The sequence below is a fragment of the Carassius carassius genome, chromosome 41 (assembly GCF_963082965.1).
Source record: "Carassius carassius chromosome 41, fCarCar2.1, whole genome shotgun sequence".
Lineage (NCBI taxonomy): Eukaryota > Metazoa > Chordata > Actinopteri > Cypriniformes > Cyprinidae > Carassius > Carassius carassius.
The window spans coordinates 1,885,128-1,905,468 of NC_081795.1; the positions used below are offsets into that span (position 1 = coordinate 1,885,128).

Here is a 20,341-nt window from a genome sequence, read left to right on the forward strand (position 1 = left end):
ATGAAGTTTAATATGAACAAGGCAGGACCACTTTTGGCATGGGTAAGAGTGTCATCCAATTTTGTTGTTTATTCAAAGAACTCATAAATATGAAATCATCAGTCTGAGTTAGTCTAGTCTGTTGACGTGTGTAAGTGTTGCACCATCAGTTTTATAGTTTAAAACACTTGTCCTCTTGACAGATAAACACCATGTTTCCAGACAAGCAGCTCTCGGAGTTCATTCCCACGAGAGATGGGTTCACGCTCCTGAAGCTCTGCTTCAAACTGTGAGTCGTCACTTTGAGACTCTTGATTGGTAAATATGGGAATACCTGAATAACTAGAACTAACTTTATTTACTTCTGACAAATGCAATATCTGTGACTTTAGAAGAGGGATGGAGAGCACTGAGGATTATAAGAGTTTATCCCTCTGTAAGAAAGTGGAAATCATCTTCAATGTTTTGCGGGGTGAGTTAAAAATGCTTGTCTTTTTGGTATTCGTGCTTTTTTGCTTCATTTTAGACAGTAATTCTGGACTGGGAGGTGAATGTGAAATCACAAAGTATGCTTTATTGGCAATATTTGTGGCATAATGTTGATTAACATAGAACATACTTTTTAAAAGAGGTCTCTCCTGCAAGAATTTTACAATTTTTAATCACTGATTTAACTGAAAGATTGTATATGATTTACGCCAAAACGTAAATAAATAAACTTCTCTCGTCCATGTGCAGATGACTTTGACCTCACCCAAAGGCAAAGTTCACTCATCTTCCAGAAGATCACTGCAGGGACTGACCTGGAGCTTCAGCTGGCCAAGGTGTGTATTTGTAAATCTGTGCTCTAAATCAAGGGTTTGCAAATTCAATAAATAAATAATAATAAATATTAAAATTAAATGAGAAAAAAAATGGAATAAAAACAGAAAAGTGATATTGAAATTAATACATTAAAATAGATGTTATTTAATTAATATTAAATTAAGTATTAATAATAATATGATTATACTAAGTGATAATAAGGATACGGGGCTGAGTGCATGAGAATGATATTTTGGTTCTGTGGCGTCTAAAAGATTGGAAATCTGTTGAAAATGACATGCTAACAAACAAATGTAATAAATAACAAATAAATAAATAAAGATATAAAAAACAATACACTAAAATAGATGATCAAAATTGTTCCGAATAGTTCATACATATTAAATTAAGTATTAATAAAAATTTGATTACACTAAACAATAATCAGGATGAGGGTCTGATTGCATTATAATTATATTTGTGTACCCGAAGCACAAAAACAGTCTTAAGTCAGTGGGGTATAATTTTGGCAATAGCCAAAAAAACATTGTATGGGTCAAAATTTAAAATTTTTATTTTATGCCAAAAATCATTAGGATATTAAGTAAAGATCATGTTCCATGAAGATATTTTGTTCATTTCCTACCATAAATATATTAAAACATAATTTTTGATTAGTAATATATGCATTGCTTAGAACTTAATTTGGACAACTTAAAAGATGATTTTCTCAATATTTAGATTTTTTTTTGTTGCACTCATTAAAGCATCATTAAAGTGTTTCACATGACTGACTTATTCTCCGAAGTATTCTGAAGATTTGATTTGAGGAACAGACCAAAATTAAAGAAATCCTCTTTGCGGAGTCCACAAAATTTTTGTGCCTGGCCAGTTACACTATGATACATTTTTGGATGATTCGTTCCTTTAATGCAATGCAGGAGATGTTGTGCATTTATTTGTATTAATGCATGTGCACAGGTGGCGCTTCTGCTTTGTTACTGCACTTTTAAAAAGAGCATCTTTCTCCCCATGGATTCGAATATAGAGGTGAGTGTTTACTAATGACCAGTTTGTCTCTTATTAAATGCGTATATATTGGTGCTACAACAAATATTGAATTTTGAAATCGACACTCTCTAATGTATGTTCTTATGTTTCTCTCTTTCTGTCTGGGTCAGTCGGAAATTACATCCATGTTTCGTTTTATAAAAGATGACGCTGATGGTCTGTCTTTAGACGAAGGCCTAGATCAGTTTCTAGACCAAAACTGTAAGTAGCCAAGTTGTTGAGTATTATCACATGTTCTTTATTCAACGTTACTGTGCATCAGTGTTTTGGAGAGTGAACTGGATGATGTAAGATTAAATCCTTTATCTTGTAAATGCTCTGTAGCTGTTATGAACGTTGTGAACTCCAGCAGTATGAGCAGTGGCAGCTCTCTGTTAAACACAGATGATGAGTCTCCGATCGTCAGCCGGTTCCAACGGCCTCCTAGAGTTCAGTTTCAAGAGCTTTGCACAGTAGCTTCCAGCTCGGACCGGTCAGTGTAAAAAAAATTTTATTTGTCTTGTTTTTTTTTTTTGTTTTTTTTGCTGATCCCATGGTGAAGAACAAAGAAGCTTCATGACTAAAACCATCCAAAATGTTAAGAGTCACTGCTTCTGAAAGTTGTAACTGTATGGTCACAAGTAAGGCAATGCTAATAGAAAATGCTTTTGTTTACAGTTAAAATCAGCGTTTTGTTAAATAATATAACTGACTTTTTACATAATCATATTAAAAGGAATTTTGGAATTTGTGCATTTGTGGCATAATGTTGATTGCCACGAAAATGTGTTTAAACTTTTCCCTCTTTTTTATTTATTTAATTTTTTTTTACTTTTAATCTCTTTTTTTTTTTTTAAATGATAACCAATTAGTCTACATTAAAATATTTTGTTTCAATAGTAAAGACACAAGACACAAACAGTGCACATGAACACCATTTGATTGTGAAAAAATGTCTTTAATAACATTTTTTGTAAAAAGTTATATACAATTTTAGGTCACACTTTAGTTTGAGGACCAATTCTCACTATTAACTACAACTTTTGCCTCAGAAAAAAACCTAATTTGCTGTTTAATCTTTAGTAATGTAGTTATAACAACACCATTGCATAAATACTAAAACGACTGTAAACGTGATTTTGACAGTAATTCAATGAAAAAATGGTCCTTTAAGCAACAAAAATGTGCTTTTGACATTTCGTTTTCAACAAAGACCAAAATTATCTTGAAAAAGTTTTAGGTGTCTTTAAGAGGACATTAAGCATTATATATACTCTGAAATATTCATAATACCGTATTTTTTGGGTTATAAGTCGCACCTGTGTATAAGTCCAAATATAGTCCAAAAATACGTCATGATGAGGAAAAAAACATATATAAGTCGCACTGGACTATGAGTCGCATTTATTTAGAACCAAGATAAAACATTACCGTCTACAGTAATGTTTTCTACTGGTTAATTTCTCTTGGTTCATGTCAAATTAATTTTGATAAATAAGTCGCACCTGACTATAAGTCGCAGAACCAGCCAAACTATGAAAAAAAAGTGCGACTTATAGTCCGGAAAATACGGTAAATGACTAAATAATACCCATACATCCTTGATATCCAGCTCTCCAGTGCAGGACGTAATGAGCACCCCACATTTCCAGTTAAAGAAACTCCGGAAAGACTTGGCACATGAGGGAGACGTGAGAGACGAGCTGGAGAAAGAACTGGCCGATCAGATCAGCATCATCTCAGAGAAAGGTACCCATGCATCACCATGCTTCCTTTAATTTTATTATGCTGCATGAAGTGAATGAGATGAACTATGGTGCTCTGATATGAACTTGCTTCAGTTCCTTTTTCTCGTTTGCACACAGAGGGTCTGATTTCGCAGTTACAGCACAGGGTGGAGCGAATGCTGCGGGAACAAGGAGAGCTGGAGAAGGACCATAAAGCTGCGCTGCTGGAGCTCCAGGAGAAGAACGAGAGGTGAGGTGCAATAAGGGACACATTTGGGCTTACAGAAATTATTTTAATAAAGGCTTTTTTTTTTTTTTTTTTCTTGAACAGTCTTCTCCACAGAGTGCATGAGGTTCTAAAGCAATGCCAAGACTTAAAAACAGACAACTCCCAAAAAGAGAGAAAGATTGATGAACTGACAGAGGAGAATGGAACGCTTAATGCACAGGTGAGATACTGATTGTTTGTTTGTTTTGAAGTCCTGCTTAAAGTAATGATAAGATCAGGTCATTTTTACCCGTCTCTGGTCCCATCAGGTGCGAAACGCCTTCGCTCAGCTTGCAAAAGCTGATGAGGAAGTTGCCAAACTCACAATGGCTCACGAATTGGCACAAACTGAGTGGAAGAGCAGAAAGGAATTTTTGGAGAAAGAGTTAAATGAGGCCGTCACACACAGGGTTCGTTTCTTTCTTTCTTAACACCAATCCAGCATCTATGGCTACATTCATGGCTAGAACCAGTTAATCCATACACAAGTCTTGTGTATAATTAAGGATGTTCAATTAACCTAACCTGCATGTTTTTGGGCTGAAAAGCAGTCATTATTCTTATTTTGTTAATAATGTTCTGCATGTTTTTACTTTGTACTATCTGGTGTTAATCGGTGTTTTTTTCCTGCTCCTGTTCTCCTTGTGCAGGATTGTCTGAGTGAACAGGTTCAGATCCTTCAGGGAAAGATCTCCGTTCTGGAGGATGAACTCCAGAAAGCTAAATCTCAAGAGAAAGGAGAGGTTCTGGGGCCCATCTTGGAGGTGAGATATTCTGTCTTTCTTTCAAAATAGTTAAATTAAAACTTAAATTTATGCATTTAGCAGACGCTTTTATCCAAAGCGACTTACAGTGCATTCAGGCTATCAATTTTTACCTATCATGTGTTCCCGGGGAAGCGAACCACCAACCTTGCGCTTCATAGCGCAGTGCTCTACCAATTGAGCTACAGGAACACTAAAATAGGTGTCTTATGTTCAGTACTTCAATATTTTTTCAGTATTTCAATATTTTTTTATATGTGACAACAATATTTCTTATTGATCTGAACACAGCATCATGACCAATTCTGACTAACATTTTTAATCATTACATTTTCTCAGTGGGAGAAGCTTAAACAGGAGTTGGCAGATCTGACTCTTAAACTCGCCCAGCTTCAGGACACTATTTTCCATCTTGAGAAGGAGAAGACAGAAGTTGAGGCTTTGCTGGCTGAGGAGAGAGGCTCTTTTGAAAAGGAAACCAAAAGACTCCAAATGGTGGTGTTCGATCTGGAGCAGTCCATCAATAGCATCCATTTAGAGAGAGAAACACTGCAGGAGGCTTTATGGACACAGAAGGAAATTCTTACTGCACAGATATCAGCTCTGGAAAGTGACGTTTCTCGCCTACAACAGGTGGAAGTGCAGTTGACGTCAGAGATAAAAATCTCTGCTGACCTTCGTCAACAAAGAGAAGAACTGGAGGGGAAGGTTGCCTCTTTAGATAAGATGGTTAATGCTCTTCACACTGAAATCAAGGGTTTAGAAGAGGAGAGAGCATCACAGCAGGACGCCCTGAATGCCCTTATCATTGACTTACAAAGCACCAGAGCCACCATTCAGGAATATGAGAAGAAGCTGGAAGAGCATCAAAAAGTTGTCCAAGAAAATGAATCCCTGAAAAAGGAGGCATGCACATTGCAGCATGGGCTTGATGAGCATCTGCAGACCAGTAGAGACCTTCAGGAGCAAATACATATTCTCAGACAGGAGAAAACGGGGGAGGAGAATAAGGTTAGTCAGGCTTTGGACAAAATCGAAAGCCTCCGAAAGCAAATTCTGGATCTGTCCGAAAAGATTTCCCTAAAAGATGAAGAAATCAGAAATCTGAAGAATGAGTATGACTCTTTAGGCAATGAATTAAAGCTTGTGAAGGAACAAAATATTGAAATTAACGAAATGATCAGATCAAATCGCAAAGAGCATGAGGAGACTGTTAAGAAACTTCAGCAAGAGCTTGACACTGCTTCTTCAACTGCTTTAGAAAAACAAGAAGAAATGCTGGTTCTCTCAGTGGAGGTAACATCTCTTAAAGAGCAGATCTGTCGTTACAGTGAAAATGAAGTGCAAAAACAACAAGAATTGTCTTTTTTAGAGGCACAGCACAACGTGTTAAAGGAAAACATGAGATCTATTCAGGACCAGTTGGCTGAGGTGACTGCTACAGCTTCACAGAAGGAATCTGAGCTCCACTTGCTTCAGCAGGAGCTTTGCCATCAAGAAACCCTCAGAGAAAAAGCTCAGGATCTTGAGAAAGCCAGACGTGAGGAGCTTGAGAGGACCGTGAGTGAACTTCAGGCCACAATCCTAGAGGTCACCTCTCTTGTCTCACAGAAAGAAGCTTACCTAAGTTCTCTTCAAGATGAGATGAAGGATCAGCAGTTGAGGGCCAAACAGTGTGAAGATGATCTACGCAATGAGCTGAAGGAGAAGGTTGGAAATCTACAAGAACTTCTAGATACTGCTAATCGTGATGCTGCAGACAAAGACCATCTTCTGCAGTCTTTGAATCAGAAGCTGAAGCAGATTGAATTGCTGTGCCAACAAAAAGAGAAAGATGTCATTGATATACATCAAGTGAAGGAAGACCTGGAAAAGAGGATCATTGAACAAAAACAACTACTGGATGAGTACCAGCAGAATTTAGAAATCTTGAGAAAAGAAAAAGACCATCTCTCCACTCAAGGATCATCTCTCCGAGAGGAAATCTGCCATTCCCAGCAAGAAATGTCTGTGTTACAGGCTGACCGCAATGTTTTGAAGGAAAATCTGGCTGCTCTTCAGTACCAGTTGGTGGAGCTGACAACCACAGTTTCCCAAAAGGAATCTGAGCTCATCTTGCTTCAACAGGAGCTTTCCTATCAAGAGACCCTGAGAGAAAAAGCTCTGGAGCTTGAGACAATCAAACGTAAAGAGTTTGAGAAAAAAGTGAGTGAGCTTCAGGCCAAAATTCTAGAGGTCTCCACTCTCGCCTCTCAAAGAGAGGCTCAAGTAATTTCCCTTCAAAATGAGATGAAGGATCAACAGATGCTTGCCAAACAGTCTGAAGAAGATCTTCGCAGAGAGCAGGAAGAGAAGGTTGGCACCCTTCAAGGAGAACTAGATATGGTCAATCGTTGTGCTGCGGATAAAGAAAAACTGCTGGGCTCTTTGGATCAAAAGCTTAAAGAGATGCAAGAGCTTTTCCTTCAAAAAGAGAAAGATGTCCTTGAAACGCATCAGGCAAAGGAGGAGCTGGAAAAGACGATTTTTAAACTTCATGTTGACAATCAAGAGCTTTCCGAGCGCCTGCAGAATCAGGAAATATTGAGGAAGGAAAGAGACCAATTGTCAACTGAAGTATCCTGTCTTAAAGACAAAATTTGTGGCTACCAGGACACTGAAGTGCAGAAGCAACAGGAGATATCCGTTTTAGAGGCTGAATGCAACACGTTTAGGGAGAAAATGGATGCCCTTGAGAAGAAATTGATGGAGGAAACAACTGCAGTTTCACAAAAGCAATCTGAACTTCTCTTGCTTAAAGACAAGGTTCACCAACAAGAGATCCTTAGAGAAAAGGATCAGGAACTTGAGACTGCCAAGCGTGAGGAACTTGAGAGAATGGTTAGTGAACTTCACGTTAAAATCCTAGAGGTCTCCACACTAGCCTCCGAAAGGGAGGCTTGTGTTAATTCTCTTCAAGGTCAGTTGATGGATCAGTTGAAGGCTATACAGTCTGAAGATGATCTACGAAGAGTGCTGAAAGAAAAGGTTGAGAGCCTCCAGGGACAATTGAAAACTGCCAGTCAAGACATCTCAGACAAAGACCAACTTCTGCAGACTTTGGATCAGAAGCTGAAGCAGATGGATCTGCTGTGCCAACAAAGAGAGAAAGATGTCCTTGATAGGCATCAGGTAAAGGATGACATGGAGAGGAAGATTGGTGAGCTTGTTGTTGAGAAACAACAGATGCTGGAGTACCAGCAGACTTTGGAAATGGTGAGAAAGGAAAGAGACATTCTGTCAACTGAAATAACCTCTCTCAAAGATGAAATCCAAAATTACAGAGACACGGAAGTGCAGAAGCAACAGGAGATTTCGTCTTTAGAGGCTGAGCACAACACATTAAAAGACAACTTGGCTGCTCTTAAGACACAAGTGGTGGAGTTGACAACTACAGCTTCTCAGAAGGAATCTGAGCTTCTGTTGCTTCAAAATGAGGTTTGTGATAAAGAGAACATTAAAGAAAAGGCTCAGGAGCTTGAGAAAGATGTAAGTGAACTTCAGGCTAAAATCCTGGAGGTCTCTACTCTTGGTTCTGAGAGGGAAGCTCAAATAAGTTATCTTAAAGAGGAAATAAATGATCAGCAGTTAAGGGCCAAACAGTCTGAAAATGATATCCGCAGAGTGCTGGAAGATAAGATTGAAACCCTACAGAAGCAACTAGAAACTGCCAGTTGTGACATTACAGACAAAGATCATCTTTTGGAGTCCTTGCATCAGAAGCTGACACAGATTAAGCTGAATTGCCAGCAAAAGGAAAAAGATGTCATTGAGATCCAACACTCAAAGGAAGACCTGGAGAAGAGGATTGGTGAGCTACTTATTGAGGAACAACAAAAACTTGAGGAGTACCAGCAGAATTTGGAAACCGTGAGAAAAGAACGAGACCACCTATCGATTGAAGTAACCTCTCTCAAAGATGAAATCCAAAGTTACCAGAAAAATGAAGTGCAGAAGCAACAGGAGATGTTTGTTTTAGAGGCTGAATACAAAACATTAAAGGAGAACTTGGTTGCTCTTAAAATTCAAGTGGTGGATTTGACAACTTCAGCTTCTCAAAAGGAATCCGATATTCAGATGCTTCAAAAGGAGGTCTGTGAACAAGAGAACCTTAGAGAAAGGGCTCGGGAGCTTGAGAAAGATGTTAGTGAACTTCAGGCTAAAATCCTAGAGGTCTCAACTCTTGCTACTCAGAAGGAAGCACAAATAAGTTATCTTAAAAATGAAATAAATGATCAGCAGTTAAGGGCCAAACAGTCTGAAGATGATCTACGAAGAGTGCTGGAAGAGAAGATTGAAACCCTTCAGGGACAATCGGAAACTGTCAGTCGTGCCGTCTCCGACAAAGACCAACTTCTGCAAACTTTGGATCAGAAGCTGAAGCAGATGGATCTGCTGTGCCAACAAAGAGAGAAAGATGTCCTTGATAGGCATCAGGTAAATGATGACTTGGAGAAGAAGATTGGTGAGCTTGTTGTTGAGAAACAACAGATGCTGGAGTGCCAGCAGAATTTGGAAATGGTGAGAAAGGAAAGAGACATTCTGTCAACTGAAATAACCTCTCTCAAAGATGAAATCCAAAATTACAGAGAAATTGAAGTGCAGAAGCAACAGGAGATTTCGTCTTTAGAGGCTGATCACAAGACATTAAAAAACAACTTGGCTTCTCTTAAGACGCAAGTGATGGAGCTGACAATTACAGCTTCTCAGAAGGAATCTGAGCTTCTGTTGCTTCAAAAGGAGGTTTGTGATAAAGAAAACTTTAAAGAAAAGGCTCAGGAGCTTGAGAAAGATGTAAGTGAACTTCAGGCTAAAATCCTGGAGGTCTCCACTCTTGCTTCTGAGAGGGAAGCACAAATAAGTTATCTTAAAGAGGAAATAAATGATCAGCAGTTAAGGGCCAAACAGTCTGAAAATGATCTCTGCAGAGTGCTGGAGGAGAAGATCGAAACCTTACAGAAGCAACTAGAAACTGCCAGTTGTGACATTACAGATAAAGATAATCTTTTGGAGTCCTTGGATCAGAAGCCGACACAGATGAAACTGAACTGCCAGCAAAAGGAGAAAGATGTCCTTGAGATCCAACACTCAAAGGTAGACCTTGAGAAGAGAATTGACGAGCTTCTTGTTGAGAAACAACAAAAACTTGAGGAGTCCCAGCAGAATTTGGAAACCGTGAGAAAGGAACGAGACCACCTATCGATTGAAGTAACCTCTCTCAAAGATGAAATCAGAAATGATCAGGAAGAGAAAGTGCAGAAGCAACAGGAGATTTCAGTTTTAGTGGCTGAACACAACACATTAAAGGAGAACCTGGCTGCTCTTAAGATGCAAGTGGTGGAGTTGACAACTTCAGCTTCTCAAAAGGAAGCTGAGGTTCAGATGCTTAAAAAGGAGGTTTGTGAAAACAAGAACCTTAGAGAAAGGGTTCGGGAGCTTGAAAAAGATGCTAGTGAACTTCAGGCTAAAATCTTAGAGGTCTCTAATCTTGCTTCGGAGAGGGAAGCTCAAATAAATTCTCAAAATTCCCAAAAGATTCAAGCTGACCTCGAGTTGATGGTAAAAGAGCAAAATGGTTCTATCCTTGCTCTTAAAAAGGCTTCTCAAAAGTGTGAGGAAAAGAATCAGGAACTCCTGGAGCAGCTGAAGACCAAGTCAGAAGCAGTAGAACACTACAAAGCACAGGTCTGTTTTGAATCACATCTTTCTTTCGTGCATATTTGTGCATGATCATTTATGCATCATCACATGCTATACTTCCTCAGGTGGAGAAGGCCAAGAATCACTACAATGGTAAAAAGCAGCTGCTGGTGGAAGCTCAGGAGCTCAACAAAGTTCTCGAGCAGTCGTTGGAGGCCAGCAAGAGGGAAGTCAAAGATCGGGAGATGGAACTGGCATTGGCTCACATTGAACTAGACCAGGCACACACCAAAGAGAAGAAACTTGCGGCCAAAGTGAAAAGCTTAGAGGCACAAGTTAGTTTACTGCTTAATATTTCAAGAATGTGAAAATGAGACTGAATTGATATTAAATAAAAATGTATTTTCCTGTTGTTTAATTGTGTGCTTGTTTTAGGTGGACTTTGCTGACAGGCAACTACGAGAGAAGAGGACGATGATGGATGACAAAGAGAACATGAGACACAGAGAAAGTCTGTACATCAGAGTCCCAGAAAAACAGCAGGACACAAGTACAGACAGCTTGGAGTTTGAGCTGAATGATTCACTCAATGCTAACAGGTAACTAAACCAACCCAACTGTATAGGTTTCTAACATAGTGTTCCATTGAACTCTTGCAGCATCATTGTATATTTTTTTTCCCCAATTTGGCAGTCATTCTGCAGTACCGGGTGAGTCCAGCACTCCACTGGTTCGTAGCTCTGAGCGCTTGGCTGCCAAACGTCGTGCCTTGGGGGCCGAATCCCTGGAGACTCTCTACTTCACGCCTTTGAGTCAACAAGGCAACATGCGTAAAGGGTCCCGCCATGATGCCTTTGAACACAAACTAGAGTCCAGCATCACTTCCATTGACGATTTTGCAGTTGACTCTGCAAAGAAGTTGACCGCTTCGGCTCGAAGGCGACGTACTACGCAAGTTATCAACATCACCTTGGCTAAGGTAGGAAATGCACAACCTTCAACTTGCTTCATACATTTTCTTGGGTTCAAAATAGGTTATTTGTTGACTCTTGTAAATTAAGTCCCACCTTCAAATCAAAGAGCCAATGATTAATGCTCTTCTAGAAACATTTATGGTACCGTTCCTGTCAGGGGCCAATTTGAAAAATGTCATTTTAATATGAGTTTGGCTAGAGGGATATCCCTAGTATTTAATTTTAAACTCACCTCTGTATAACACATAATTATAATTTAAAAAAAATCATAATGTATATCAGTATTGTGTATCGTATTGCATCATTTATTGCCTTAATATGCACTTTGACTAGTACTACTACTGTTCATGGCTCCTTGATCAGGTTTCTCTTTTCTTTTTTTTTCTCGTACTGGATTGCAAAGTTTCTAAAGAGTTATTTTGTTCTTTTATTCATGTTTGGTGAGAAGGCATCAGGAAGTGCTGAAGAAGAGGAGTCGTTTTCTAGTCTGCACTCTGCCCGATCTCAGCCCAACTTGGCAGTTCAGCATTCACGGCCGTTCTCCATGGACCTCTCTGAGGAAAGTGCTGCAACTTTATCAAAAGCAGACACCCTTCAGAATCTGCCTGGATACCGCAGAAGCACCGTGCAAAACGTTAACCCACCAAGAGGTAAAATGTTCTTATTAGAACTTACTCTTATAGATAATAACCAGTGACATTATAGTATCATTGAGATACATTATAGTTCTTATTAATATTTCGAATTGGTTTTTATTTTTATATGTTCTAGATTTTTTATTTTATATAATAACATTTATTTCAGTTTTATTTTATTTTAGGACATCAGGTATATTATAGTATTATACTATTATATAATATTCTAACTTGTGTGTCGTGTAGCCACCAGTACATTCTGTATTGGCGCAGAGAATGAACCAGAACATGTTTCTGACGACTGGATGCGCATCGCAGAATTGCAGACACGAAACAAAGCCTGTCTGCCCCACTTAAAGAGCAGCTACCCGCTTGAGTCCAGGGTAAGCTTGGAAATAGTTAGCTTTAACTGCATTGTTTGTGTAAGACCATAATCAAACTGTATCGTTTTGCATCGACAGCCTAGTCTGGGTCCCTCGTTCACCGTAACAGACGAGGACCTGCGTTTGGGAGACCCAGATGAGACGATCCGACGTGCGTCCATGATGCCAAGTCAGATCCTGGAGTCCCTGAACTCTCGCCGCTTCTCTCTTGCACCAAGTTCGAGCCAGAGCTCCGCAAACTCCCAGCCTCAGCGTGCCACCATGTTGCCGGGTCAGATCCGGTCCAGCACTGCTGCTCACCGGGCCGCTCAGCTCACAAAAACAAGCTCACGTGCTTCAGAAAATAAACGCAGCCCATTGGCTCCCAAACGGCCTGGATCCCAACTGCAAGGTCCAGACACGCCTGAGGTACGAGAGAACAAAACCTCTGTTTGATCATTTATTGATTCCACTTGATTGATTGGTTGATTGAGATGCTTTGAGAGTCAATTCTTCACGACAAACCTTTAAAATAAATCTTAATGAAAATATGATAAAATATTAGTTTACTTTTCAAAGTAATGCTAATAGTAATAAATTAAAAAAAAATTAGCATATAATTATGCAATTGTCTTCATTATTTAGATTTCAACAGGAAACATCTTTTATGCAGCGTTTTGTTTGCAAACTATATGTGTGTGTGTGTGTGTGTGTGTGTAATATATGTGTATATATACATAAGGAATTCTACATAAGAAATTGTTACATTTTCATATGACAACATTTTTAAAGAATGATTAATATGATGAATGTGCATTTAATCCTAAACCCAGAAAAAACACTTAATTTTCATGGGGCACTATTATCGTGGATAAAAAAAAAAAGTAATTTAATTTAATGAATTCAGTTGTTCAGACATGCTTTATTAAACCAATAAATCTAGAAAAATGTTAACAAAAAAAATGGAGAAATAAAAAAGTATTTGTGAACAATATTTTTGAGTTATATTTATTTATTTTTTCGGACTTTGGGAAATGAAACTTTTGATAAACTTTCCAAACATTTTTGGTGAATTTAAATTAATCAGACATGCTTTTTCATTACTAAAATTTAATTTAATTGTTAAAACTAAACCAGTAAGATTGAATCTAAATGTCTTTTAACCAATCTAATAAACTCAAAATATTAATAATGCTAAACTGTGGGTTTCAAATAACGTTGTTTCCACAGGCAAAGAAGTTGGCAAGTTGCTTCCCACGACCAATGACACCTAAAGCCAGGTTCGGCAACAGTCAAAACAGACCTCCAAAGTCACCGGTAAGATCCTTTTATTAGACGTCTGTAGTTGTTACTAACCTAGTTTTATTTGAGATTAAAATCTCCCTAGAACACATACGTCACAAATGCTACTGGTGTTTTGGTTTTTAAGGCTATAAGCTGAACAGCTCAACGGAAGCACATTGTGTGTGCTCCTTTAGACCGATGTGTAATAATATTTCTGTTTCCTCTTACTAGGCCGAGCGAAGGCAATCTCTGATGTTCACTGTTGAAAATACTCCAAAGAACAGCAGTCGTGGTGACAGCAGACTGCAGCGTGGCCTCAACAAGCTGCGTAACAGCGCACGCAAATCTCCCGCCGTGGCCAGTCGTGCCCTGCGTTCGGCGATGGGCGCCAAGTCTCCTCTGGACTCCACTCGGAGAAAATCTCCCCGAAACAAGTCGCCCAAATCCTCGAATGCCAAAAAGGTAGAATAAACTTTTGTGCTGTCATTAACCGAAACCATTTGGCATTTATTAGTTCTATTTTTATCTGATATGAACACTGTAGTCCATGCCATGGTAAAAATGCATTGGAAAGTGTTTTATTTCTTTAAATTCTAGTATCTGTGGTTATAAATTCCAGGTGTGTTAAAGTAAGTGCTGTGTGTGTGTTTAGGAAACACAGTGACTTGCTGCGCTGCTGATCTATGCCTAAGTATTTAACTGTGTGTATCAGCTGTTATGTATGGCAGTAATACTTCTCTTAACACTGCAGGTGTCTCTCCTCTCTGTGGGATTGTTTCACTCATCCTCTGGTGTTACTGGAATAGTTCACTCAAACATAAAAATTTGCTGAAAATTTGCTCACCCAAAGACTATCAAATATGTAGATGATTTTGTTTCTTCATCAGGTTTGGAGAAATGCAGCAACATTGCATCAGTGTCTCATCAGTGGATGCTCTGCAGTGAATGGGTGCCGTCAGAATGAGAGTATCACAAACACACAGATTTGTCTTCTCCAGATGTGGACTGGAGTGCTGTGGATTATTGTGATGTTTTTATCAGCTGTTTGGACTCTCATTCTGACGGCACCCATTCACTGCAGAGCATCCACTGATGAGACACTGATGCAATGCTACATTTCTCCAAATTCGATGAAGAAACAAACCCATCCTGATCTCAGATGACCTGAGGAGAACATTTTTTAGCAAATTTCCTGGTAAACTTTTCAGTTTGCTAAAATGAACTGTGGCTTTGTAAGTTTGGTGGCTGGTGTGACCTACTTTTTATGTTATTAAATTCAGTAAAATGTTTTTTTTTTTTTTTTATAGCAATTTTTTAGATATTCTATTGAATGCAAAATGTTTTAAATTAAAATGTTCTTAATTTTATTTGATTACTTTTATTATAGTTTTTTTGTTGTTGTTGTTAAAAAAAACATTAAACTTTTTAAAGCAGCAAATATTCTAACCACATTTGAAGCTGTTGTAAGCAAATCAGTTGTTTTCTAGTTGTTGTTTCTAGTAATTACTCAGCAATTGTGAATAACTTTTTGCTGTTTTAATATGCTTGCTCAGTTTTTTTTTATTATCTGTTCATTTTGCATATGAATAACACACAGTAGTCATGTCCACTGATATACATGCAAAAATAGACTGTTTAAAAAGATATATTTGACCAAAAAAACGGTTCTATTGTATGTTTGGTGTTGGTCTCACTGCATTTCTGATAATTTCACCTGATAACGGTGTAACTCAAGATCTATTCTTAGCGTTTAGAAATGTGAAAGTTCTCCCATTTCTATTGTAATTTCTATGCATATGTGTTTTAATGCATTGAATAATTTTCTGACTCTTCTTTCTCTCTTTCTCCGCAGATGAAGTTCAGGGTTAAGGTTTAAATTGGAGGATTCAACTGCAAGTCATCAGTTCCCTTTTCTTTTTCTTTTTCTTTTTTATTTGTTTATCTTCTTTTAATTAAGTTATTTTTATTATGGGATGCAGTGGTCTTAATTACTGTCCTGTTTATGTTACTGGTTGTATAATATTTAAATGTATTCCTTGTTCTGTAATAAAGTCTTCTGTATCGAATCTTTGACAGGTTTTTCAGCCATTGCTAAATAGAAGCAGTTTATGTATGAATATAGAAAACTTTCTATTAAAAGTTTATATACATCAAGAGTGTTTGGAAAGTTTTTTTCTTTTTTCAATGTATTAGAAACTTTTATTTATTTAAATAAATATATATGTATATATATACATATATATATATATATATATATCTCATTTATTACATTGATTGGAATAGGATAATCACCATTTTGATATATAATACAAAAAAGAAGAAAATATATTACATTCTTTGTTATTCACATTATGAATTGAATTGATTTAACTGTTCTTCGTAAAGCAACTGCAGATGGTTCACAAGTTCAATGGAAAGCTAATTAATGAAATCATAAAAATGCAAAATCAGAATAAATAATTTTAATAAGTAATAAATAATTGTAATAAATCGTGAATTATTTAAAAATAACCATAATCAAAATAAAATGCTCACTAAAATAAAAAGAGGAATTAGGGAGGATCAATAAATAATAATATGTTGCTATTATGTGAATATATTTAATCAATGAAAAGTAACTGTAGTCTGAAAATGAGTTTTAAAATGTAATATCTAATTACAAGTTGGAATCTGATTACATAATGCAGATAATGTAATCAGTTACTACCCAGATCTGAATATATATATATATGACTTTTATGCATTTAGCAGACACTTTTATCCAAAGCTACTTACGGTGCATTCAGGGCTATACATTTATTTTTTTATCAGTATGTGTGTTCCCTGGGAATCGAACCCACAACCTTTTGCACTGCTGACACAATGCTCTACCACCAAGCCACAATATATATTGCCATCTAGATGCATATAGTGATTGAATTCAACTTAATGTTTTGTAGCCTACCGATATGTTTTAATCGTTGTTTACAGTGACTGGCGTTGTTCAGACAGATCAACAGTGTTTATCCTAAAGAAGCTATTACCAAAATCATCCAGATGATGGACGGGCATCGACTCATAATGTTTGCCTTTACAAAGGATGTAAAAATAAATATTCCTATTATCTAACTACTATAATACTAATTATATGCAGATTTTACAATAAATATAAAAATTGTTTTCTACACACATATATGATCCGCATTACTTTTTTTAATCAATGCTTTTAATTCGATTGTCAGTTCCTCAGTGGATCGTAGTTCTTTCTCTCATTAGAACCGTGATCTTTCATCTTAGATTTTAAAACAAATTTTTGCTTTTAATTCATTTTAGCTTGTTTTTAAAAATTGCCAGTGGAAAAAAAAAAAAAAAGAATGGGGAAAATACAAAGGCCACTGAAAAAGTTGTTGCATTTGGTTATGCTTTAATAAAGTTTATCCTTCCTGCGTTTACTTGTTTATTAGTCTAGTTTTACTAAACTTGGCATTGTTTACTGTTGGACACCTTGACAGACTGTAGGCAGGAGAGAGAGTTCTCTGATGGGTCTGTGGTTAAGGAGTTAGACTGGGGGTGAGAAGGTTGTGGGTTCGATTCCCGCTCAGAGTGGGTTGTGTTAGTTCAGACTGTGGTTGGTCTCAGTGTGGCTGTGAGCTGATCAGTGCTGTAGTCCTGGACACCACACAGAGTAATGCTGGTTCCTACCGACAGGGCCTGTCGAGGTCTTGCTCTCCCTGTGCGATGGTGCCACACATGTTTGGATGAGCTGCTGCTTACCTTTATGCATCGCTGTCTCTGGAGCTTCACCTTGCCAAGGTGTGGATTTGTTTCTGTTGGTTTTCAGAAACTGCTTGTTTACCATTTTGATAATGACTGTTTATGCCACTGCGCACTGATAATGTAACCCAATAAAGTCCTCTAAAGTATCAGCATGATTTGCCTGAAATTTTCCACCATGTGCTTAATGTTTTTTTCTGATGTGACATATTCACTGTTTTTTAATGAAGTAAAATGACTTTTATATTGTTACTGATATTTAAAAATGAACACTGTTTACTTGATTATCCATATATAATATTTTTGTTTTTGGAAAAATGTTGGTGTTTTCTTGTATGAACTCTATATTCTCATATCATACTACAAGAGATGTAAAAATCTGGTGTATAAAATTATACTTAACAAAAAAAGGGAATTGCAAACATTTTTGTTGGAACAAGGTTGAAGAAACAGTTTTTATTGTTTTTGCATTAATTATATATATATATATATATATATATATATATATATATATATATATATATATATATATATATATATATATATATATATATATATATATAAGATTTTAAAGGATTATTTTTATTTAAAACCATGAATAAGTGACAATAATGAAATGTTAAAGTTTGAAAAACCTCCTAGTCAAAGTTTGCTTGGTAATCCCAGAAGCAAGTCATTTTGTTGACTTGTGACAAGAAAACCATAAAATATGATGCAGAAAACATCCTTATAAATGTATCTCATAAGTCAAAGTTTCCTAAAAATAAGATACTTTATTATGGTTGAATCTTCAGAAATTATTCAGATTTACTTCTGTGTAATCAAGACATTAAATGAAAAAAAAAAAAAACATTTCTTAAAAATTTAAATTACCCCCCCCCCCCCAAAAAAAAACAAACAAAAAAAAACATGAAACACAAGAACTTGGAGAATGTGTTTTTAAAACAGACTTTTGAATCCTGATAAAAGTATCAATGTTTTCCCGAAAATATTGTGCAACACAACTGTATTCAACATTGATAATAATCAGAAATGTTTCTTAAGCAGTAAATCATCATGATTTCATGATTTCTGAAGATCATGTGACACTGAAGACTGGAGGAATGATGCTGAAAATACAGCCGCACAGCACAGAAATAAATTACATTTTAACAGATATTCACACAGAAAGTATTTTTGATCAAATAAATGCAGCATTAGTGAGCCCATGCGTTTATAGCTAAATAAAATCCAGCTTAATGATTTTTTTTTTTTTAGATTTCAACAATCACTATTTATTCATTATTTGTATTGTATTTATAGAGGAATGCGTGACCAAAAAAGACACATTATTTATATTCACATACAAAAATACATATCTAAAAATAAAAACGGAGGAAAACAAAATCTGAAAGATTATTATTATCATTTTATATATATTCATAAATTTTTCTTTTAGTTATCATAACTTATAACCTATATAAATATATTATGCATTTTCATGCTTTAATTTCACAACATTTTTTCCACAGATGTTAAACTTATGGTGGTAAACTGATCGCTCTATCATTCTGCAACAATAAATTTATACAAAGCTTTATTATATTAAATATTAAACTAAAAATGTATAAGATATTCAATTTTTAACAAAAACTACAATTTATTCTATATAAAAACTACAAAAACGCGCCGTCGTTACGCAGGCGTCAGCGCTACGTTCGAGACGTTCAAATGACGTCACGACATGACGGGAAACGCGGAAGAGCGCAAAAGGCCACAGTTTCAACTGGTGACATTTCTGTGGACGTTTTAAACTCGTTTTGAAACTACATATTAACCAAACTGACTTTTAATAAAAGTCGATTTAACGCTAAAGCACTTTCTAAATGTTGTGGGTGAGTTTTTATTTCGCTTTAATTATTGATATAAGTTAGCTCAAAACATTTTTCAAGCGATGAATTTCCTTATTGTGCGATAAATTGTATAATCGATATATATTCTGTGTGTTAGGTAGAAGCTGTGCTGTAATCGGTTTGTAAGGAGTTTATACCCATCATCATGAGTAATTTTGGGGACGATAGTGATTCTGAAAAGGATCGGTAAGTGTCTTCTTGAGGTTTTCACAGTTAGTTCTTGTTCAACCGGACTGTTTTGATTTAGTTCTGCTAAACCAGGTTAGTTTAGTTTGGTTACTTGAGACTCCAGCCAGACCGGGTTTGCAGAGCAAATTAAAGAAACCACTAAAAGTGCCCTAAAATCTAAATAAACTAAACTACTAGGCCAGCTACTCGTTCAAGCCTCCACATTGTTTTGTGCGTATATTCTAGACCTTACGGTAATAGCGTAAGATCAAAGTTAAGGCGTTAACTGTCACTGGCCCACCGGTGGGCCCATTTGCCATTATATGTTTTAAACAGTAATATCTCAGTCTGAACCTAAAGTAATCTTGACAAACTATATATCATTGGAAAGTTTAAAGACTGTAGTTTTGATATTTGGTGACTTAAAAAAAAAAATAAGAGTCAATTAACTGTCGATTCCACTTTTTGAGCATAGACATGAAAATTATATTTCGAACTTAAAGGGTTAGTTCATGAAAAATCTAAATTATGTTATTAATAACTCACCCTCACTTCGTTCCAAACCCGTAAGACCTCCGTTTATCTTTGGAACACAGTTTAAGATATTTTAGATTTAGTCCAAGAGCTCTCAGTCCCTCCATTGAAGCTGTGTGTACGGTATACTGTCCATGTCCAGAAAGGTAAGAAAAACATCATCAAAGTAGTCCATGTGACATCAGAGGGTCTGTTAAAATATTTTTAAGCATCGAAAATACATTTAGGTCCAAAAATAGCAAAAACTACGACTGTATTCAGCATTGTCTTCTCTTGTGTGTCTGTTGTGAGAGAGTTCAAAACAAAGCAATTTGTGATATCTGGTTCGTGAACGAATCATTCGATGTAACCGGATCTTTTTGAACCAGTTCACTAAATCTAACTGAACTGAATCGTTTAAATCGGTTCACGTCTCCAATGCGCATTAAACCACATAAGACTTAAGCTGTTAACTTTTTTAATGTGGCT

The 20,341-nt window shown here is 36.6% G+C and overlaps 2 protein-coding genes and 1 non-coding gene across 5 annotated transcripts in view; all 3 read left to right on the plus strand.

The window, feature by feature from the left end:
• Positions 1 to 15,680, plus strand: numa1 (nuclear mitotic apparatus protein 1). Its single transcript, XM_059533969.1, has 23 exons — positions 1 to 42; positions 183 to 268; positions 372 to 451; positions 718 to 803; positions 1,765 to 1,833; positions 1,965 to 2,055; positions 2,179 to 2,326; positions 3,446 to 3,582; positions 3,699 to 3,810; positions 3,892 to 4,009; positions 4,098 to 4,238; positions 4,479 to 4,592; positions 4,932 to 9,839; positions 10,131 to 10,316; positions 10,397 to 10,606; positions 10,707 to 10,870; positions 10,965 to 11,250; positions 11,694 to 11,895; positions 12,127 to 12,263; positions 12,342 to 12,671; positions 13,473 to 13,559; positions 13,758 to 13,988; positions 15,379 to 15,680. The coding sequence occupies exons 1-23, from the start codon at positions 1 to 3 to the stop codon at positions 15,400 to 15,402; spliced, it is 7,989 nt and encodes a 2,662-aa protein (XP_059389952.1). The 3' UTR covers positions 15,403 to 15,680.
• nlrc3l (NLR family, CARD domain containing 3-like) overlaps positions 9,546 to 20,341 on the plus strand; it is an 18,797-nt gene continuing 8,001 nt past the window's right edge. The window contains exons 1-2 of one of the 3 annotated variants that reach the window (XM_059533966.1): positions 18,985 to 19,153; positions 19,269 to 19,357. In XM_059533966.1, coding sequence (XP_059389949.1) covers positions 19,317 to 19,357 — 41 coding nt within the window. In that variant the 5' untranslated portion in view covers positions 18,985 to 19,153; positions 19,269 to 19,316. Of the gene's footprint in view, positions 9,553 to 18,984; positions 19,154 to 19,268; positions 19,358 to 20,341 lie in introns of those variants that run through there. The other 2 variants (XM_059533967.1, XM_059533968.1) reach the window with 2 other exon arrangements.
• Positions 17,131 to 17,258, plus strand: LOC132123732 (small Cajal body-specific RNA 14). Its single transcript, XR_009426653.1, has one exon. It is a non-coding gene; the product is annotated as a small Cajal body-specific RNA 14 (non-coding RNA).